Source organism: Geotrypetes seraphini, chromosome 5, assembly GCF_902459505.1.
Source record: "Geotrypetes seraphini chromosome 5, aGeoSer1.1, whole genome shotgun sequence".
Classification (NCBI taxonomy): Eukaryota; Metazoa; Chordata; class Amphibia; order Gymnophiona; family Dermophiidae; genus Geotrypetes; species Geotrypetes seraphini.
This window is the reverse complement of record NC_047088.1, coordinates 64143054-64164353: the sequence shown is the minus strand read 5'-3', so window position 1 is coordinate 64164353 and position 21300 is coordinate 64143054. Positions and strand designations below refer to the sequence as shown.

Sequence of the window (21300 nt, the reverse complement as noted above, 5' to 3'; positions counted from 1 at the left end):
AATGTTTATTGTACAAAAGGGTTATTCGATACATTTACATTTGTATGGAAAGATGAAGGAATAAAATATTTAGGTATTTGGATTAAAAGTACATTAGAAGAGACACACACACACACACACATAAAATGAGTGGGAACAGTATGTGGGGCATGGCTCATATACCTCTCCTTTAACTAAACTGCGATAGCAGTTATTAGTGCAGGGAGACGTGCTGAATGCTCCACGCTACCCCTGATGCTCATAGGAACTCTATGAGCTTCAGGAGCAGCGTGGAGCATTTAGTATGGCTCCCTGCGCTAATAACCACTATCGTGGTTTAGTAAAAGGGGAGGGATAATTCTTTCTAGACCCTATTAAGTTTGGATATATCTCTATATGTGTCTTAGACTTCAAGAGGATAGGGTTTGACTTGAATGCTGACCACTAAGATGTTGTAAACTTCAATCATATCTCCCCTCAGCCGTCTCTTTTCCAAGCTGAAGAGCCCTATCTTCTTTAGTCTTTCCACATATGAGAGGAGATCTATCCCCTTTATCTTGGTCGCTTTTCTTTTAAACTTTCATAGTGCTGCTATATCTTTTTTGAGATAAGGAGACCAGAACTGAATGCAATACTGAAGGTGAGGTTTCACCACTGAGAGCGATAGAAGCATTTTAATATTCTTAGGCATTACCCATAAGAAATAAAACTTCTTCAGATTGTTCAAATACAGCCATCAGACTTATAACTAACGCAAAGAAGTATGATCACGTAACTTCACTTTTACAAAAAGCACATTGGCTCCCGATCGCCCATAGAATCTCCTTCAAGATCATATTATTAACATTCAAAACCCAGTTATCTAAAGAGTCCTAATTTATACATAATCTTCTAATTCCTTATACCCCAGCACCAACATCTATTGACGGTCCCATCATTAAAGATTAAGAGGCTCATAATGAAAAAAGAAAAAATTCAAAAAGTAGCCTAAATTGGTTCTTGAAAGATCAAAAAGACAGATCGTCCAAGTACCGATAATCAAAGCTGGTTTTAGACTAAAACCAGCTTAGGCCTTTACCCTGCCTCTGAATGCCTAGACTGAAAGGGGGCATTTTTGGAGGAGCAGATAGGAGGGGCCTTAGGCAACTGGCCCAATTCCGGTTCTCCCAGTTGCTGGTCCCTCGTTCGCCTAAAAGGTCTGGTTTGGGTATTTGGGACTTGGACGATTTTTGGGTCGGGAATATGTTTTAGGGATAGACGTAGTGGCAGTCTGGGCGAGTAGATTGTTGAACGTGAAGGTAGGCCATTCTTCTAACAATACCAGATTGGCCTTACATATGTTAAATTTATCCAAAGATATTAAAGATCCAGCTTTTTGTGTTTCGCTAGATGCGGAAAAAGCTTTTGATCGAGTGGAATGGTCCTTTATGTATCAAATAATGTGGAGCACTAAATGTTGCATATAATGTGCATTAAAACAAGGGAGAAAAGACCTCAAAAAACCCCTGGAATACAATCAAAAAGATCATAACCAATTGGGGTTGGTTTTCATCACAGGCACTTATCTTTGAGCACAATTAGATTTTTTCCAGCGCTATTACAAGCCTTATCAATACCCCCGAAGAAGCCCGTTGGAGCAAAACGGATGGGGCCTCCGTCGGGTCACTAAGATAAGTGCCTGATATTATTAAGTCATATTTTTGGACAGTATTGACATTACATAGCTGTTTTTTTTTTATGCCCATTTGTTATTAATTGAGAGATTTTGAGAATCAATCACACAAGAATTATTTATATAAGAAATTTATTCATATAAAATTATAAAATACATTTAAATTCATTTTCACAAGGGTTTTTGACCTGTGATGAAAACCAACCCCAATTGGTTACGATCTTTTTGATTGTATTCCAGGGGTTTTTTGAGGTCTTTTCTCCCTTGTTTTAATGCACATTATATGCAACATTTAGTGCTCCACATTATTTGTTAATCCTAGGATTTATTTTCCTGGACACTTAATCACGTTTCCACTTTTTTCTTCCCTTTATGTATCAAGCAATGGAATGGTTTGGAATTGGATCAGGATTCATACAAATGATTCAAACGTTGTATAGCTCCCCTGTTGCAAGATTATATATTAATAATAATTTTTCGGAGATATTTAATTTGCGAAGGGGTGTTAGACAAGGTTGTCCATTATCTCCTTTGCTTTTTGATATAATATTAGAACCCTTGTTATTAGCAATTCAGCAATCAAAGGAGATTTAGGGTATTCCTCGTAGAGATCATGAATATAAGGTCTCTGCTTATGCAGATGATATTTTACTATATTTGAGGAATCCTGAAACGATTCCAAATTTACTTAATTTAATTAATGATTTTGGAAAATTTTCAGGTTATAAAATAAATTGGAGTAAATCAGAAGTCCTTTCACTCAATGTTTATTGTACAAAAGGGTTATTCGATACATTTACATTTGTATGGAAAGATGAAGGAATAAAATATTTAGGTATTTGGATTAAAAGTACATTAGAAGAGACAATAAAAATAAATGAAAAACATATATTACAAAAGGTTACAGAATTATGTGAGCAATGGAATCCTTTACATATTTCATGGTGAGGAAGGGTACAAACAGTTAAAATGATGATTTCACCTGTGGTTTGTTACCGAATGGGAATGTTGCAGGGAATATTTTCAGGGGTCTTTTTACAAAAAAATAAATAGTACTCTTACAAAATTTATTTGGCAAGGTAAAATAGCTAGAGTTGCCTTAGTGACTTTACAAAAGTCAATTGTGGAGGGAGGGATAAATTTTCCAAATTTTTATAGGTATCATCAAGCCTATATTATGTACCAAGGTATGTATTGGGTCCTCCCAGAACTCATGGAGAAATTACCAGATTGGGTAAGATTGAAATGGCAACTCATGTCTCCTATAAAACTGTGTCATATTATTAGTACTAAAATGCCTAGGTTATATAAGGAAAATAAAATTTTAGTTGACACCTGGAAAACTTTAAAATTGATAGATAATCTAACTTCTAATCCAATTCATAAATCGACAAATCAAACAATATGGCTGAATTCCAAGATTCAAATTGGCGGATTTAAGCTTATCTGGAAGCAATGGATAATTAGAGGAATACGTATTCTTGATGATGTAATTTCTAATGGTAAACTGCTTGAGTTTTCACAGTTGCAACAAAAATTTGGCTTGAATAATTCACAAAGTTATAAATGGATGCAACTGAAGCAGGCCATTCAGGCGGGGTTCCCTGAATGAAAAAGTCTTAATAATCAAAATAGTTTAGAATTCCTTTGCTTTCAGGTTGACTTTCTGGGACACCAGGCCGCACAGTGGTACAAATTAATATCTGGATTATTGGGAAAAAAAAACCAAGAAATGGTCTTAGGGATATTTGGAGAATTGAGATTAAGCACAAAATTATGGCATCTCAATGGCCACGCATTTGGTCTTGGAGGATGAGATGTACAATGTCTACATCTATGAGACAAACTTGGTTTTTCTTGTTGCATAGAGCTTTCTGGACCCCTGTTCATTTAAAAAAATTAGATAGCTCTAAGTCTGATAGATGCTGGCATTGTCATCTTGAAGCAGGGACTTTAGATCATTTGTTGTTCTATTGTCCTTATATATTAGAATTCTGGAAATCAATATAGAATCAAATTAATTCCCTGTTAGAAAATTATGTGGCATTATCTTATGACACAGTTTTATTTGGAATAGAAATGAGAGCAAAGAAACAAATATCATCTAATAATAATAAATTATTGTTAATTTTAACTGGGGTTGCCATTCAACAAATCACTTACAATTGGAAGAATTGGAATGGACTTAATTATTGTTTCTGGTGGAATTCTGTTTGTCATATATATAAAATGTTAAATAACCTTAAAACTTCAGTGAAACACACTAAATCCTTCCAAAAGGCCAAATCACAAGACAAAAGAATTCCACACTGGAACTGTTGGAGAAATGTATAGGAATCTCAAGCGCTCACAGCTAACAGCTCGATGTATCTTACAACTGTTTTTTTAAAAACAGTTAAAAAACAAAAACAAAAATATTAGATAGAAGGTTTTTGATAAATAATCAAGTTTATTGGAGAATTTAAAAGGACCGATGATAGCTCACCCTATGGTTAGCAGCTTGTAAGATACATCGAGCTGTTAGCTGTGAGCGCTTGAGATTCCTATAAATTTCTCCAACAGTTCCAGTGTGGAATTCTTTTGTCTTGTGATTTGGCCTTTTGGAAGGATTTAGTGTGTTTCACTGAAGTTTTAAGGTTATTTAAGAGTTGAATATGGCAGAAGGCCTATGGCATTCTTCTTTTGGCTTTACTTCATCAACTACTAATCAACTACTACAAGATACAGCAATATTTGGAGGACATGCAATTTCTGACATTATTAATGATACTAGTGCACAATCTGACTTTTCCACTATTATAACGAGCCTGAAATATATTACTAGACTCGAATTAAATGGATCAGCACTCATAGAATATTGTAAAGCAGAACGTATTCCAAGAGGACTAAGAATGATGACTGCTCCACAGATTTTTAAAACAGATGAGACGTTTATTGATACCTGGAATAAGATCTTAAATAGGTGTTCTTGTGATCTAATGCTTTTAATTATCGAGCGGAGCAAAAAATAACTTTTACATCAGAAAGGCCTCTTGGAAGAATTATTGCAGACTAAAAGAACAGCTTTAACATCAGAACAATTTGATCAAAAAATGAGTGATGTGCACGAAGTCATTAATTCATATCGTGACAATATTAAGAAACAAAAACAAAGAAAGGCCTCCCGAGATTCCAATGATTACTCTAATAATAGAGTTTACAAGTGGATGTATACTTCTTTACAAAGAAACAGCGAAAAAACCATCTGATCATAGCACAGAGTCTTTATCGGGCTCTTCGAGTAGCGACGGATTAGGGAATAACTATTCTGATCAGCAAAAAAACTATCAAAGAGGCAGAGGAAGAGGAAGACCCAGAGGGAGAAGCAGAGGACGCAGGAGCAATCGCAACAATTATTAGATCAAAGGACATCGGACTCTACCATCATTAATATTTCTGATCGTGTATTAACTCAAGAAGAAGAAAATGTGCTATCTAAGGGGCTAGCTTTTGTTCCTACAGCCCCGTTTGATTATTTTCAATTTCAAGTGGATTTGGAAAGATTTATCCAATCTTTATCCTTAAAAAAGTTTTTCTATGACAAAGAATCTCAATGCGACAGATCAATAGTAACAAAGAAATCTAATTGGTGCCCTCCAGGCCCTCTGGATCCTCTTTTATACACCTTCAAGCGATTGGTTCTACAAGATGTAGCTACCTTCCGATATAAAAAAATAGAAACTCACAATCTGACTAAGGATGAACATTTCGCTCTGCTGAAACTACAACAAGATCATTCGATAGTGATCAGTAGAGCAGATAAAGGTGGAGGAACAGTGATCTGGAACATGACGGATTATCAAAATGAATTGATTAAACAACTTTCAGACAGTACCACCTATGTCTTGCTGGACGTAGATCCAACTCCGCAATTGAAGGAAACTATTTTGGCCTTAACTCAAGATGGTTTCGATGAAGGATATGTGACAAAAAGAGAATTTCAATTTCTCAACAGGGAACATAGTACGATTCCATGGATGTACTTACTTCCGAAAATACATAAAAGATTAAATAAACCTCCTGGAAGGCCAATTATTTCCTCGATTAATTCTATTCTCGAGCCCCTTTCAACATATGTTGATTACTTTTTGAAACCTATAGTAACGACAGGCATCTCTTATATTAAAGATACTTCTCAGTTTTTGTTATGGCTTCAAAGTTTTGAGTTAGCAAATAAACCTATTATCTTGGTGACTTTAGATATAATATTGCTCTATACATCGTTACCTCAGGATAAATGTTTAAAAATTGTTCACAAGGCACTTCAATCCAGATGCCTCCCTCATCAAAGCCCTACTGGTTTCATTATGTCTTTATTAAAACTGGTATTAACCAATAATTTTTTCACTGACGGCAAGGACCTGTACCTACAAATAAAAGGGGTGGCCATGTGTGCCACCTGCGCCCCGTCTATAGCGGGCCTTTATATGAAGCAGTATGAGGAAATGTATCTGGCATCTCATCAATGGAGTCATTGTATATTAGGCTGGAAAAGATATATTGATGACGTGTTCATGATTTGGCAGGGCTCGAATATTCAGCTTTTAGAGTTCACAGAATGGTTGAATACTAACGATACTAATATTCAATTTACTAAAAATCAATCCACGGAAGGTATCAACTTTTTAGATACGTGGGTTAGTATTAGTGATAACCATTTTGAAACCAGACTTTTCATTAAACCCACTGATACTACCAGCCTGTTACATTATGACAGTTGTCATCCTACCCCTTTAAAAAATAGTCTACCACTAGCTCAATTTTTGCGTTTTAGACGCATTTGCACTCATAAAGCTGACTTTAAATTTTCAGCTAAAAAATTAGCCAATAACTTACGACAGAAGGGGTATCCAGAGAAATCTTTAAGAAAATCGTATCGGAGAGCTAAATTTAACCACCAAGAATGGTTATTACAATCTTCCAGTAAGAAGAAGGAAGTAGAGATTCATTCAGAACATGCCGACGAAGTTCAAACTTTCGTACTTAAATATAATGCAGAATCTGAACATATAGCGAATATCATTCATGAACATTGGAGGATAGTCCAAAACAACTCCTGTTTTGAAAATTTGAAGCTACGTCTTACATATTCAAGGGCACGAAACTTAAGAGAACATTTTAGATTGCAACCCGATTTAGTACAAAAAGATCTAAATAGAATGATTGGGTTGCACTCGAGCTGTGGGAAGTGCCAAGTTTGCCCTCTAAATATCCAGGGCTCGTTTTTTGAGAATCCTTTAGATCACAGAAAATATAAATTAAAATATGTTACCACCTGTAGATCCGATCATGTTGTTTACTTAATTATATGTCCCTGCCAGAAAATCTATGTAGGTGAAACTACTAGACAGTTTAATATCCGTATGGCGGAACATAAATCTTGTTTAAAACTTAAAAGGAAAGAGGCTCCGCTTGTAGCCCACTGTTTAGAATACCATCATGTCTTTACAGAATTAAAATGTATGATCATTGATTCAGTGCCGGCATCTATAAGAGGAGGGGATAGGGGGAAAAAACTGTTACGTTTAGAGCAAAGGTGGATAGATCGCCTTCATAGCCTGCAACCGTCCGGCTTAAATATAGCTATCAACTGGCAGGTTTTTATTTAATTTTTATTTAATTTGTAATGACTATTTAGAATAAGATGAGTTTTACGTAAGAATCGTTTTGAATATGATCATTCTATTACTAAGATAATTCCGGATATGACATCAGATTTAGCATTTAAATAGCTCCAAATTTGAACGGAGCTGTCTATTCCGGATGTGACATCAGACGCCTTCATACTTCATTTGTAAATCTTAGAAGGTCGACACAGTTCTAAAAATGGCGATAGAAAGAAGTTAGGCATGTTTTGCCTTAATTCTGAGTGTTTTTCATTTGCTTGAACAGTCTGCCGATATAACCAGGTACATATAACTAGGTATGCTTAAATTACGCGGTTTGAGTTACGGTTAGTAGTTAACAATAACATAAATGCTTAGTTTTAAGCGTGATAACGGTTGCAGAAGCTTTAACTCCTCTTTAACTCCTTCTTAGCTTTCGCAAGTTTGGTATATGTAATTTTCTTATTACTGTAGTTGCCATAAATCTCTTTTCTAAACCATTAGAGAAGTGTTTGGATTAGGTTGATTATTTAGGAGCATAGCCAACAGTAATGCCATAGAGCGTTCTTTAATACAAGCATTTAAATTTAGAATTTGATATTATTTATCATAATAATTGAGTTTTAATATTATTCTGTTTTATTTTACAGTGTTATTATTGGCACCTTTCCTGACGAAGCTCTCCTAAAAAATGTGTAAGAGCGAAACGGAGATCTTCCGTCGTCATTATGTCACCATGCCATTAAGCTAAGTACTCTTAGACTTGCATAGTGAAACTTAAGAGTACCGGCTGCTATAAAAGAGAAGCAGAATAATTAATAAGTTTTTTAAAAACAGTTAAAAAACAAAAACAAAAATATTAGATAGAAGGTTTTTGATAAATAATCAAGTTTATTGGAGAATTTAAAAGGACCGATGATAGCTCACCCTATGGTTAGCAGCTTGTAAGATACATCGAGCTGTTAGCTGTGAGCGCTTGAGATTCCTATAAATTTCTCCAACAGTTCCAGTGTGGAATTCTTTTGTCTTGTGATTTGGCCTTTTGGAAGGATTTAATATATATAAAATGGAAAGGGTGTTAGCTGTCCAAAAAGGAAATTATAATAAATTTCAGGATGTATGGAGGCCATTGATGGAATATTGTAATGATTGAAAATTATTCTTCCCTGTTTAAAAAGTTTAAAGATAGGAAGGAGGGGTGGGGGGGTTGATTATAATTAAAATAAATCATTTTTATAAATATCTAAGGGCGGGGGATGTTATTTGATTTTATAAGGATCAATTATAAGATGTCAGGTATAATTGTAAGCTTAAATGTTATATATATTTATTGTACCTGTTTTCAGATTTGAAATGAATAAAGTATTCAAAAAAAAACCAACCTTCATTTTGGATGTTTTATTTTTTTAAACGGACATTTCCCTGCTGCCTACTTTCAGCGTCTAGGGACTTAGATCAAAAAGGGACTTAAACTTTTTTAAAAAATTATGCCCCTCCACAGGTACACATCAACAAAATATTTTTTCGGTATTTGCCCCTCAGACTTGGAATGCCATCCCATTATATCTAAGGGAAGATAAAAACATAGATCATTTCAAAAGTAACCTAAAAAATGCTCTCTTTTTTAAGGATGCCTACAACTGCTAAAATTTCTTTAGTTCCTTTTTAACTAAATTTTCTTTTTTTTTTTTTTTCTTTTTCTCTTCTCTCTCTTTCTCCCCTCATTCCTGTTGTATTTACCTTATTAGTTTATTTCCTAATAAAGATTGTATTTCTCCCTTTATTGACCTATTGTACTGGTTCGTTATGTCCCTCTGTTATCAGTAAATGTCTACTTTATGTTTAACTATACCATTATTGGATTGTTATTTGCTTAGTAAACCCAGATAAGTGATTTTATCAAATTTTATTAAACTTGAAACTTACTCCCTCTTCTACAAAGCCACACTAGTGGCTGTCACGCAGTAATGGCCCCGAAGCCCATAGAGATTTAAAGGGATTCGAGGCTGTAGCCACATGGCAGCGCGGCTTTGTAGAAGAGAGGGATAGTCATGTTTACCGTCCCTTTGCTAATAATTCCTAGCATTTTGTTTGTTTTCCTGGCCACCACCACACATTGTGTGGAAGGTTTCAGTGTATTGTCCACAATGACACCCAGATCATTTTCATGAGCACTGATCCCCCAAGGTGGACCCTAGTATCCAGTAAGTATGATTTGGATTATTCTTCCCAATGTGCATCACTTTGCATTTGTCTACATTAAATTTCATCTGCCATTTCCGGAACTTGGAGGCTGGATGGTGGCTGGCTGACAGTTGAGTTCCCTCCTTTTAAACAACAATTCTTCATCTATTTAATTATAATTTAATTATAAAATCCTCTAAAAGGACATCAACCAAGCAAAAGAAGCATATGGTATATGCGTTATGAGATAAGAACAGCTGTAAATTCTAAACATCAGAAGATACTATGAGCCGTTTGCCTGCTCCTGCCTTTCGCCTGCTCTCACCATAACTGACATCTCCAGGGCTCCCAGGCCACCTCTCTTCCTTCGGGGCTCGGAGTATGAGTGAGCTCAGCCCCCTAGAAGCAGCCGGGAACCCTCCTGAACTGCGGCAGTTGAGCCGTTCGCCTGCTCCTGCCTTTTGCCTGCTCGCACCGCAGCTGACATCTCCAGGGCTCCCAGGCCACCTCTCTTCCTCCGGGGCTTGGCGTGTGATCGAGTGCCGCCCCCCCAGAAGCAGCCGGGAACCCTCCTGAACTGCGGCAGTTAAGCCGTTCACCTGCTCCTGCCTGTTCCCTACTCGCACCGCAACTGACACCTCCGGGACTCCCAGGCCTCATCTCTTCCTCCTCTCTTCCTCCTTCTTCCTCTACTAATTGTCATTTTTCTAGGTACTTTAGTTAGATTGTGAGCCTTCGGAACAGTAAGGGAATATCTAAGTACCTATTTTACTTATATTTTACTTATAATTTTAATGCACCCTTATTGTCTGTTTTTTTCTGTAAACCGCTTAGAATCCTAACGGAGTTTAGCGGTATATAAGAAATAAATTACATTACATTACATTTGGATGCCCAGTCTTTCAATTTCCTAAGGTCTTCCTGCAGTTTTTCAAAGCCGGCATGTGTTTTAACAACTTTGAACAGTTTAGTGTCATCAGCAAATTTAATCACCTCACTTGTACTTCCAATTTCCTGATCATTTATAAATAAATTAAATAGCACCAGTCCCAGTACAGATCCCTGCGGCACACCACACCACTATTTTCCTTCCTCCATTGAGAAAAATGGCCATTTAACCCTACCCTTTGTTTTCTTAATGCACAATTAAAGTTAAAGAGTGGTAAATCACCTGGACTGAAAGAATTCAAACATGAAATTGCTGATCTGTTGTTAGTGATCTGTAACCTGTCACTAAAATCATCTGTAGTACCTGAAGATTGGAGGGTAGCCAATGTTACACTAATTTTGTAAAAGGATTCTAGAGGAGATCTAGGGAACTATAGACCGGTAAGCCTGACCTTGGTGCTAGGCAAAATAGTGGAAACAATTATAAAAAATACAATTGTGGAAAATGTAAAAAAAACCATGATTTAATGGGACAGAGTCAGCATGGGTTCAGCCAAGCAGTGGCGTACCTAGCATATGTGACACCCAGGGCCCATCATTTTTTGGCACCCTCCTCCCCATCTGCACGAAAAACATGATTTTTAGTGTCAAGCTACACGTCACACATGAGTACCTAGGAAAAGGCAGCATCTTATATATGCAGTGAGCAGTACAACATCAATACACCCACTGTAAAACTAAACAAGCCAGACTAGTACAGATCAATCCTACACTGTCAATCCTAACAGAAAACCATGTCTTTCGAACACACAGAACAGAGAAAATACCTTCGCCTAGTATGGAATATGTCATCACAAACTAACCCCTCACTCTTTTACAAAACTGTAGTGTGGATTTTAGCCACGATGGTAACAGCTCTGACGCTCATAGAATTCTGAGCATCAGAGCTGCTACCACCACGTCTGGCACTAAAAAACACTCTACAGTTTTGTAAAAGGGGGGATAAAATAGAAATACATAGACAAAGGTTAAATTGAACCAGCAAGAAGCTGGACTCTGCATACAATGCAACACCACAGAAACAGTGACGCATGTCTCCTAAAGCAACAAATAAATAGAAAATTTTGTTCTACCTTTGTCTTCTCTGGTTTCTGCTTTCCTCATATTCTTGTTACTGTCTTCCTTCTTTCTGCCCCTATATGGCATCTTCTCTCCTTCTATGCCCCTTCCAGAAACTGTATGCCTCCCCCTTCCATCTCTCCTTTCACCCCCATTGGTCTGGCATCTCTCTCCTCTCCTTCCCTCGCTCACACCTCTCTTCTGCAATCGCTTTCTTCCCTCATTTTCCTTTTCAATTTATTTTCTGCACCCATCTAGATTACGTTCTTAATACCCTCTCATCAATTTCCTTTTTTACTGTCTACCTACAGCTCGCCACCTCTTTTCCTCACCCCCTCCAGTATTTCCCTAACTCAATCATTTTCCCCATCATGTGCCCTCCTTTTATTTATCCCCTCCTTCCATCCTCTGCCCTCTTCTCTCTCTCCCTTCTCTCCACTTCCAGCATCTGCCCCTTCTCTCTCTTTCCCCCACTTTCATCATCTGCCCTCTTCTCTCTCTTTTCCCCCACTTCCATCAACTGCCCCTTCTCTCTCTTTCTCCCCTCTTTCCATCATCTGCCCTCTTCTCTCTCCCCTCTTCCATCATCTGCCCCTTCTCTCTCTTCCCCCTCCCTCTCATCATTTGCCCTCTTCTCTCTCCCCCTTCTCTCCACTTCCATAATCTGCCCCTTCTCTCTCTTTCCCCCCCACTTCCATCATCTGCCCTCTTATCTATCCCCCTTTTCTCCACTTCCATCATCTGCCCCTTCTCTCTATTCCCCCCCACTTCCATCATCTGCCCTCTTCTCTCTCCCCTTTCTCTCCACTTCCATCATCTGCCCCTTCTCTCTCTTTCCCCCACTTCCATCATCTGTCCATCACTTCTCTCAATCTCTCCATCAACCATAGGCCCATGTTTCTCCCTCACCTTTCCGATTTTGGCAACAAGATCGGCAAGGCCCCCCCCCACACACACAGCGATGGCACTGAGCGGCATCGGCGCCCCCCCTCCGTGACGACACTCAGCAGCATCGGTGCTCCCCCTCCGCGATGGCACTCAGCGGCATCGGCGCCCCCCTGCCCCGTGACAGCACTCAAGTTCGGCCGTCTTCTCCTGGCATCAGCAGAACTTCAGATCAGCAACAGGTGCTCAGTCAAAAGCTTCCCCTGACTGAACTGCCTAGGCAGAAACAGGAAGTTGAGTCAGGGGAAGCTTTTGACAGACAGAGGGGGAGAAGGATGCTGACAGGACATGGGGAAGATGGGGAGGAGAAGGACGCTGAAAGGAAATGGGGAAGAGAGAGTGGGGAGAAGACACTGGCAGGGAAGAAGACAGAGATGCCAGACTATGGGGGGAGCGAAGGGAAGAAGATGGGTGCCAGACCAATTTGGGAGGGGGGAGAAAGTGAGAGGCACAGTAACAGAGCAAATGGAAGACGCAGAAAGAAGAGAGACAGTGGATTGAAGGAATTAAATGAGAACATGAGGAAAGCAGAAACCAGGCAACAAAGGTAGGAAAAAATTTATTATTATTTTTTTTTTTTGCTTCAGGATAAAGTAGTATATTAGTTGTGTTGATAAAAATTTATAAACATTAGAGGCTCTGGTAGAAACCCGTTTACAAAGTATGTATTCTTCCCAATTAATATTTCCAAATTAATAAAGTCTTTTTGCTTATTTTTAAATGGGTTTCTATCAGAGCCTTTAATTCAGTAGCATAATTAAATGAAATAACTATTTCTGTAGTTTATAGGGACGGGCGGGGATGGAGGGGATTCCTCGCGGGGACGGGTGGGGACGGAGGGGAGTCCTCACGGGGACGGGTGGGGACGGGTGGGACTTTGGCAGGGACGGGTGGGATTTCTGTCCCCGCACAATTTAAACATGTACCTTTCTTCCTCCATCCCATGCACCTTTCTTCCTCCATCCCATAACACACACAGCCTGGTGGTGATGATTATCAGATTGATTCATGAATATATAATGATGTTATGAGTGTGCACCTCTTCCTTCCCATCCTCCTTAGCATGTCACATACAGCATGTTACATTACGCAAAGTCTGTGTAATGTAACATGCTGTATGTGACATGCTGAGGAGGATGGGAAGGAAGAGGTGCACACTCATAACATCATTATATATTCATCCATAGCTGCATGTTAATGATGTGCTCATATGCACTTATTTATCATCAAAACATATACATCATCATTAACATGCAGCTGTGGATGTGTAAGGACAGGCTGAGGAGGATGGATGGGAAGGAAGGAAGGTGCACATATCAACATATCGTACATTTTTAACATGCATGATGCAGCTATAGGCAAGCTGAGGAGGATGGGATCATACAGATGTGTATGTTTAGATATGCGCTCAGATGTGTAGTTTTTTCTGATATATTTATTAATCTTACAGTATTTATAAAAAGACATTTAATACTTGTTACAAAAAATATTGTGCAATTGTGATCTACTTCTGGCCTACAAAGGTCAAAAGAAATCCTTAACTGAGATTTTACATTCAAAAGTGAATTATAGCTACTAGCACTATTATTTATTAGTTATTTATTATGCAGATGTTTGTTAGTTTGTTATTAGTTCAGTATTAGACATATGTTAGTTTAGAATAGATAGGTATAGATTAGTTTAGTTTAGGTTAGGTTAGGGCCCTGCTGAAAGAGTCTACCTTGATGTGGTTGCAGGCTTACAAATCTTTTGGTCAAAGAGTGCGGCGACAGAGAAAAGTATGTGTGTATTCGACCCATGGAAGAAAGGGAGGGTCGGGGGGGAAGGGGTGCGTGGGGGGGCCCAATAGGATTGCTCAGTAAGGGGCCCAGAAATTTCTGATGGCGGCCCTGATGATCCCCATAGTATTTTGGGGAAAAAATACTAGAATGTAGAGTGGTACACAATAAAAGGAACAAGAGGAAAGGGGGTGGAAGTACAATGCATAAGAAAATAAAACATATAGGGAAATAACAGTAGGCGAAAGCACTTACCGTTTATACTCAAATATAAGTCGATCCGAATATAAGTCGAGACCACCATTCCCCCCAAAAAGGAGGAAAAAATGGTTGACTCGAATATAAGTCGGGTGGCTTAATATTCAAGTGTCCTGCCCTGCCAGGTTCTGCACTCTTCCCTTCCTACCCTGCACTGCACTAAATCCCATTCCCTACCAGGCTCTGAACACTGTCTCACCTTCATTCCCTGTACCCTCTTCCCCCTAAAAAGAGCCAACCTCAGTGATGTCACAATGGCTTGATTGTCCCGTACTCCCCTCTGCTCTCTAGCCAGCAGATGAACCCTTCCCCTTAACTTAAACCATCTAGTGGTAGGCCGGGACAGGAGGGATCCCTCCTGTCTCCTGCCCCGGCTGACACTAATAATTACCACCCTCCCTCGCATACCTGTTCCCTGGTGGTCCAGCATGTATCCCACACTGAAATTCTCCTTTGTAAAGGTGGTAGCCAACGGCGCACCTTGACCGGCACGCAGGAGCGAGTTTTTTGTGCTGCCGGCCAGCCCTGCACTGCTCCTTAATAGACTGCCGTGAGAACCGCGAATACCATGAGAACTTGCAGCAGCCTATCAAGGAGCGGTGCAGGGCTGGCTGGCAGCACGAAAAGCTCGTTCCTGTGTGCCAGCCCAGTAGCACCATTGGCTACTACATTTACAGTCTTCGGGATACACACTGGACAACCAGGGAACTGGTACACGAGAGAGGGAAGGAGGGAGGGTGGTAATTATTAGTGTCGGTAGAGGCAGGAGATGGGAGGGATCCTGTCCCGGCCTAAGGCAGGCCTGCAGGAAGTCCGGAAGGGTATATACGGTATAATTTATTAACCTTGTGGCTTTTACTATTCAAATGCATTTTAATTTACTTTAAAATTTTTCTAAGTTAGTTTTCTAAGTTAGTTTCTTCTCTTAGGAATTTGGGCAGCGAATTCCATAAATGAGACTACTGCATCATTGCAGACAATACACTGAAACTTTCTGTTGAATGTGTGGTGGCAGCCAAAAAAGCAAATAAGATGTTAGACGTTATTAAAAAAGGGAAGGCAAACAAGACTAAGTATGTTATAATGCCTCTGTAATGCTCTATGGTGCAACCTCATCTGGAGTATTGCATTCAATTCTGATCTCCTTATCTCAAGAAAGATATAGTGGCACTAGAAAAGGTTCAAAGAAAAGCGACCAAGATGATAAAGGAGATGGAACTCCTCTCCTATAAGGAAAGACTAAAGAGGTTAGGGCTCTTCAACTTGGAAGAGAGATGGCTGAGGGGAAATATGATTAAAATCTACAAAATCTTGAGTGCTGTAGAACAGGTACAAGTGAATTGATTCTTTACTCCATCAAAACTACAAAGACTAGGAGACACTCGATGAAGTTATAGGGATATACTTTTGAAAACCAATAGGAGGAAATATTTTTTCATTCAGAGAATAGTTAAGGGTCTGGAACCTGTTGCCAGAGGTTGTGGTAAGAGTGGTTAACATAGCTGGTTTTAAGAAAGGTTCGGACAATCTCCTGGAAGAAAAATTCATAGTCTTATTATTGAGATAGACATGGAGAAGCCACTGCTTGTCTTCGATCGGTAGCATACTTTTTGTGGTTTTGCCAGGTACTAGTGATCTGGATTGGTCACCATGGGGAGGGGCTACTGGGCTAGATGGACCATTGGTCTGAAAGGCTATTCTTATGCTCATTTAAGTTTTGTTTTTTTTTTGTATACAATTCATTTTTGCTATTAGTGATCCTCTGTGTTATCCCATGCCTTTTGGAATTCCGTTGCCATTTCATCTCCACCACTTCCCTTGGGAGGGCATTCAAGGTATCAACTGCCCTCTCCATGAAAAAGAACTTCCTGACATTATTCCTAATTCTACAACCCCATACATCAATTCATGTCTTTTAGGGCTCCTTTTACTAAGGTGCATTAGGCCTTAATGCGTGGAATAGCGTGCACTAAATTGCCACACGCGCTAGACCTTAAAGCTAGCATTGAGCTGGCGTTATTCTAGAAGCATACTGAGTGGTTTAGCGCGCGGTAATTTTGTGCATGCGCTAAAAATGCTAGCACACCTTAGTAAAAGGAGCCCTTAGTTTTTCCTTCTCTGGAAAAGATTTAGGGCCTGTTCTATAAACAGCATCTAACTCAGTAGGTACCTAGGAAAACAATACCTACCAAATGTCATTCAAAGTTATGTGCTGCTTGTAGAATCAAACAAATAAATAAGATGAAAAAAAAAAATCACATAAATGACATGTGAAAATACAGTTTTTGGTCTGCACTCCCCTATATGTATACCAATAAAAACATTTCACAGATATTCAGTTAATTTTCCTTTAGATTCTTAGTATGGAGATCAGTGGTTTTAAAAGAACTAAGGCTGTGCTCACAAAAATTATTTTCAACACATTCATATAAGCTTTTAAATCTATTGTTAACAACTGGAAATATTTCACTGATACCACTGTACACTGTTGGTAGAATTCTATTTCACTAATTAAGAGATGCAAAATTACAATAGCTGGCACCATGGGTAGGACAATGTGGATAAATATGACAAGAAAGCTTATTTTCTATATCTAAAAACATAAATGTACAATCTACTCTAATTGTTTTCATTTTCGTAGCTGTTTTCGTTATTCAGTTGAAAGGAAGAAAGTAAAGAAGAAGAGAGAAAATTACTTGAGAAGTATATTCACATCTGAGGACTTGAAACAAGAAATCTCTACTGAACTTTGATTGACTTTTACCTTTTCTGTTCCCCTGCCTCTCTTTTCAGGATATAAGATCAACTGCAGTAAATCTGAGGTTTTATCCTTAAACATACATTGTGTAAAATATTTATTAAAAAAAAAACAAATAATTGCAAGTGGAATATAATAATTCACCACATAAACGTATTCCAACAAATCCCACTGCCTTAGAGGATTAAGAAGAGATAAGTTCTAACAAAAAAATGGAGAAAAGACCTCAGTTTCTTCCAGGGAAAATTTCACCTGGAGGACCTCTATGCCAGCCGTATTCAACTTTATAGCTGCTTAGGAAAAAAACATCCTAGGTCGATAAAAACTACATATTTTCAAAACTCTTTAAATTTCTTATGATATATTGTCCAAAAAACAAAAACCACACTTATCTCAATAATCTACTGTCCTCCAGGCATGGTCCGAATCTAAACAGTCCAATCTTCTCTCAGTGCCGTTATTGCTTCAAGCGCATGGGAGGAAGAGAAATGTCTGAGAAATGTTTCCTCCCATGCGCTTGAAGCAATAACGGCACTGAGAGAAGATTGGACTGTTTAGATTCAGACCATGACTGGAGGACAGTAGATTATTGAGATAAGTGTGGTTTTTGTTTTTTGGACAATATATCTTAAGAAATTTAAAGAGTTTTGAAAATATGTAGTTTTTATCGACCTAGGATGTTTTTTTCCTAAGCAGCTATAAAGTTGAATACGGCTGGCATAGAGGTCCTCCAGGTGAAATTTTTCCTGGAAGAAACAGAGGTCTTTTCTCCATTTTTTTTGTTAGAACTTATCTCTTCTTAATCCTCTAAGGCAGTGGGATTTGTTGGAATACGTTTATGTGGTGAAATATTTATTAGACCCATATCTATTTATTTGGAAACCTAAAGGTATTAAATATTTGGGAGTAATGCTTCTGCAAAATATGGGCGATACCATGTCAACAAATGAGAAGTGTCTTCTTTCCAAAATCTAATAAGTAGAATTATAGTTCTACTTATTAGATTTTGAACATTACCCTCCTGTCTCTTCCAACAACATAATAATAAATGTTCTAGTTATACAAATTTTGCCATTTGTTTTCACTGCCATGCCATTTTGGGCTCCTGTTCTGCTTAATAAGTAGACAGATAAGTAAACTGAGGACAGAAATGTAGTGCCTAATACTGTTCATTTTGAGAGGTATGTTGGACTTGTCTTTTATAAACTTCAGCCATTAGGCATTGCTTCCTGCCTTTACTTTTGAAGATGACTCTGCTGTGGTTTAGAAAGCTTTCTTTTTCTGGAGTTTAACTTTGAAACTTAGCAATACACAACTTTTTGCTCTACTTAACAAATTTATTTATTTAAAAACTTAATATACCGCCTGGAGTCACAGCGGTTTCCAAATAAACATACATAAAGCAAAAACAAAACAAAGACAATACAAATCATTCATCAGAATATTCATAACACATATGAAAACAGAGTTATAAAAGTGTTCATTTTAAAAGAAGTTATCTTTTTCAGCTTTAAATTGACTCTGATTTTATTTTGTTGCTCCCTTTCAGCCAGGGTTACCAGATGCCCCTGATTTCAGATACATGCTCCTGATTCCTTGTTTGGCAACAATCAGTCCTCAATTGTAGTAATGGGAACACAAGTTAGTTTTGCATCTCTCTGCCCATTGTCGAGCATCACCATCCCCCATCTCTCTTTATATCTCCTGACTCCTTCGCTCTAGTGCAGTGGTCTCAAGCTCAAACCCTTTGCAGGGCCACATTTTGGATTTGCAGATACTTGGCCTCAGAAAAAATAATGTGTTATTAAAGAAATGACAATTTTGCATGAGGTAAAACTCTTTATAAATCTTTCCTTTTGGCAAAGACTTAATAATAATATTGTAATTTATAGCTAAAGAGACATATGATCAAGAAACGGTATTATTTTACTTTTGCGATTAAGATAAAAATACTGAGGGCCTCAAAAATAGAAACATAGAAACATAGAAAAATGACGGCAGATAAGGGCCATATAGCCCATCAAGTCTGCCCACACTATTTACCCACCCTCTTAGGTCTTCTGACCTCTTAAGTATAATTGTAATTATACTGTCACTCTACTGACCCGCTCATTGTAATTTTACTGTCACTCTACTGACCCGCTCATTCAAGTCCTAGTGACTCTATCCTTCGCATGACCTCGTAGGGACCCCACGTGGGTATCCCATTTGTTCTTGAAGTCTGGGATGCTGCGTGCCTCGACCACCTGCACTGGAAGCTTGTTCCAATGCTCGATCACTCTCTCTGTGAAGAAGTACTTCCTGACGTCTCCACGAAACTTCCCTCCCCTGAGTTTGAGCGGATGTCCTCTTGTGGTCGAGGGTCCCCTGAGAAGAAAGATATCGTCTTCCACCTCGACCCGTCCTGTGATGTACTTAAATGTCTCAATCATGTCTCCCCTCTCCCTACACTCTTCAAGAGTGTAGAGCTGCAATTTGCTCAGTCTTTCCTCGTACGGGAGACCCTTTAGCCCCGAGACCATCCTGGTGGCCATCCGCTGAACCGACTCAATTCTGAGCACATCCTTACGGTAATGTGGCCTCCAGAATTGCACACAGTACTCCAGATGAGGTCTCACCATGGCTCTATACAATGGCATCATTGTATAGAGCCATGGTGAGACCTCATCTGGAGTACTGTGTGCAATTCTGGAGGCCACATTACCGTAAGGATGTGCTCAGAATTGAGTCGGTTCAGCGGATGGCCACCAGGATGGTCTCGGGGCTAAAGGGTCTCCCGTACCTGGCAGGCCGCATGTGGCCCCCGGGCCGCGCGTTTGAGACCACTGCTCTAGTGTAAGCATTACAAAGTACAGCAGCACCATATGGAGCTACAGCTCAAGCACAATGTGCATCTCTGCTGAGTCCTACCTGCATATCAACAGGAAGTACATTTCTCCCTCCGTATTCACGGTTTCTGCACTCGCAGTTTCACTTATTTGTGATTTTATGGATGCTGACTCCTCCCCCCTCCCCCAATTACATCATGATTAAAGTTCCTTTTATTTTACTGTACTGATAAAAAAGTTTAGTGCTTACCAACATTCACTCTTTTTTTTTTCCAATTCTTTATTCATTTTCATATCTCATAACAAGTATACAATAATCATTCAATATTCATACAATTCACTTGTTTACTTCATATAATATTAAATCTTATATTATCCCCCCTCCCCCCTTCCCTTCCACACATATCAACATTTTATTTGAATCTCACACATTATACCCTCCCAATCCCATATCATATTATTCTTCTATAAAAAAAAAGTGTCTAATCATTCGAATATTCAATCAATGGCCCCCAAATTTTTTTAAACTTGTTATAATTTCCTTTTTGCATAGCAAGAATTCATTCCATTTTATAAATATAACATATAGAATTCCACCAAAAAGTATAGTTAAGTCTTGTATAATCCTTCCAATTTCTAGTTATATTTTGAATGGCAACCCCTGTCATAATCATTAGTAATTTATTATTATTTGCTGAAATTTGACTCTTTGCTCTCATCATTGTTCCAAACAAAATTGTATCATATGACATAGCAACTGGATTTTCTAGAAAATAATTAATTTGAGACCAAATTGACTTCCAGAAGGCGTTAATATAAGGACAATAAAAAATTAGATGATCCAAAGTCCCTGCTTCTAGATTACAGTGCCAACATTTATTAGATCTAGAGCTATCAAACTTTTGTAAACGTACTGGGGTCAAAAGAGCTCTATGCAACAAAAAGAACCAAGTCTGTCTCAAAGATGCCGACACTGTACATCTAATTCTCCAAGACCAAATTCGTGGCCATTGAGAAGCAGAAATTTGATGCTTAATCTCAATGCTCCAAATGTCTCTTAGACCCGTTTTTTGTTTTTTATTTGTAAAACCATATATCAATTTATACCACTTAGCGGCTTGGTGACCCAAGAAATCCGCCTGGAAACACAGGATTTCCAAACTATATTGAGTATCAAGATCTTTCCATTCAGGGAACCCCTCCTGAATAGCCTGCTTCAGCTGCAACCATTTAAAACTTTGTGACT

The 21300-nt window shown here is 38.5% G+C and overlaps 1 protein-coding gene across 1 annotated transcript in view; it reads left to right on the top strand.

The window, feature by feature from the left end:
* Window positions 1–9062, top strand: part of LOC117361243 (CD48 antigen-like) — a 47117-nt gene extending 38055 nt beyond the window's left edge. Inside the window, exon 5 of the mRNA XM_033946313.1 lies at window positions 7947–9062. Within this exon, the coding sequence (XP_033802204.1) occupies window positions 7947–7984 (38 nt within the window). The 3' untranslated portion in view covers window positions 7985–9062. The remainder of the gene's footprint in view (window positions 1–7946) is intronic.
* The last annotated feature ends 12238 nt before the right edge of the window (window positions 9063–21300 follow it).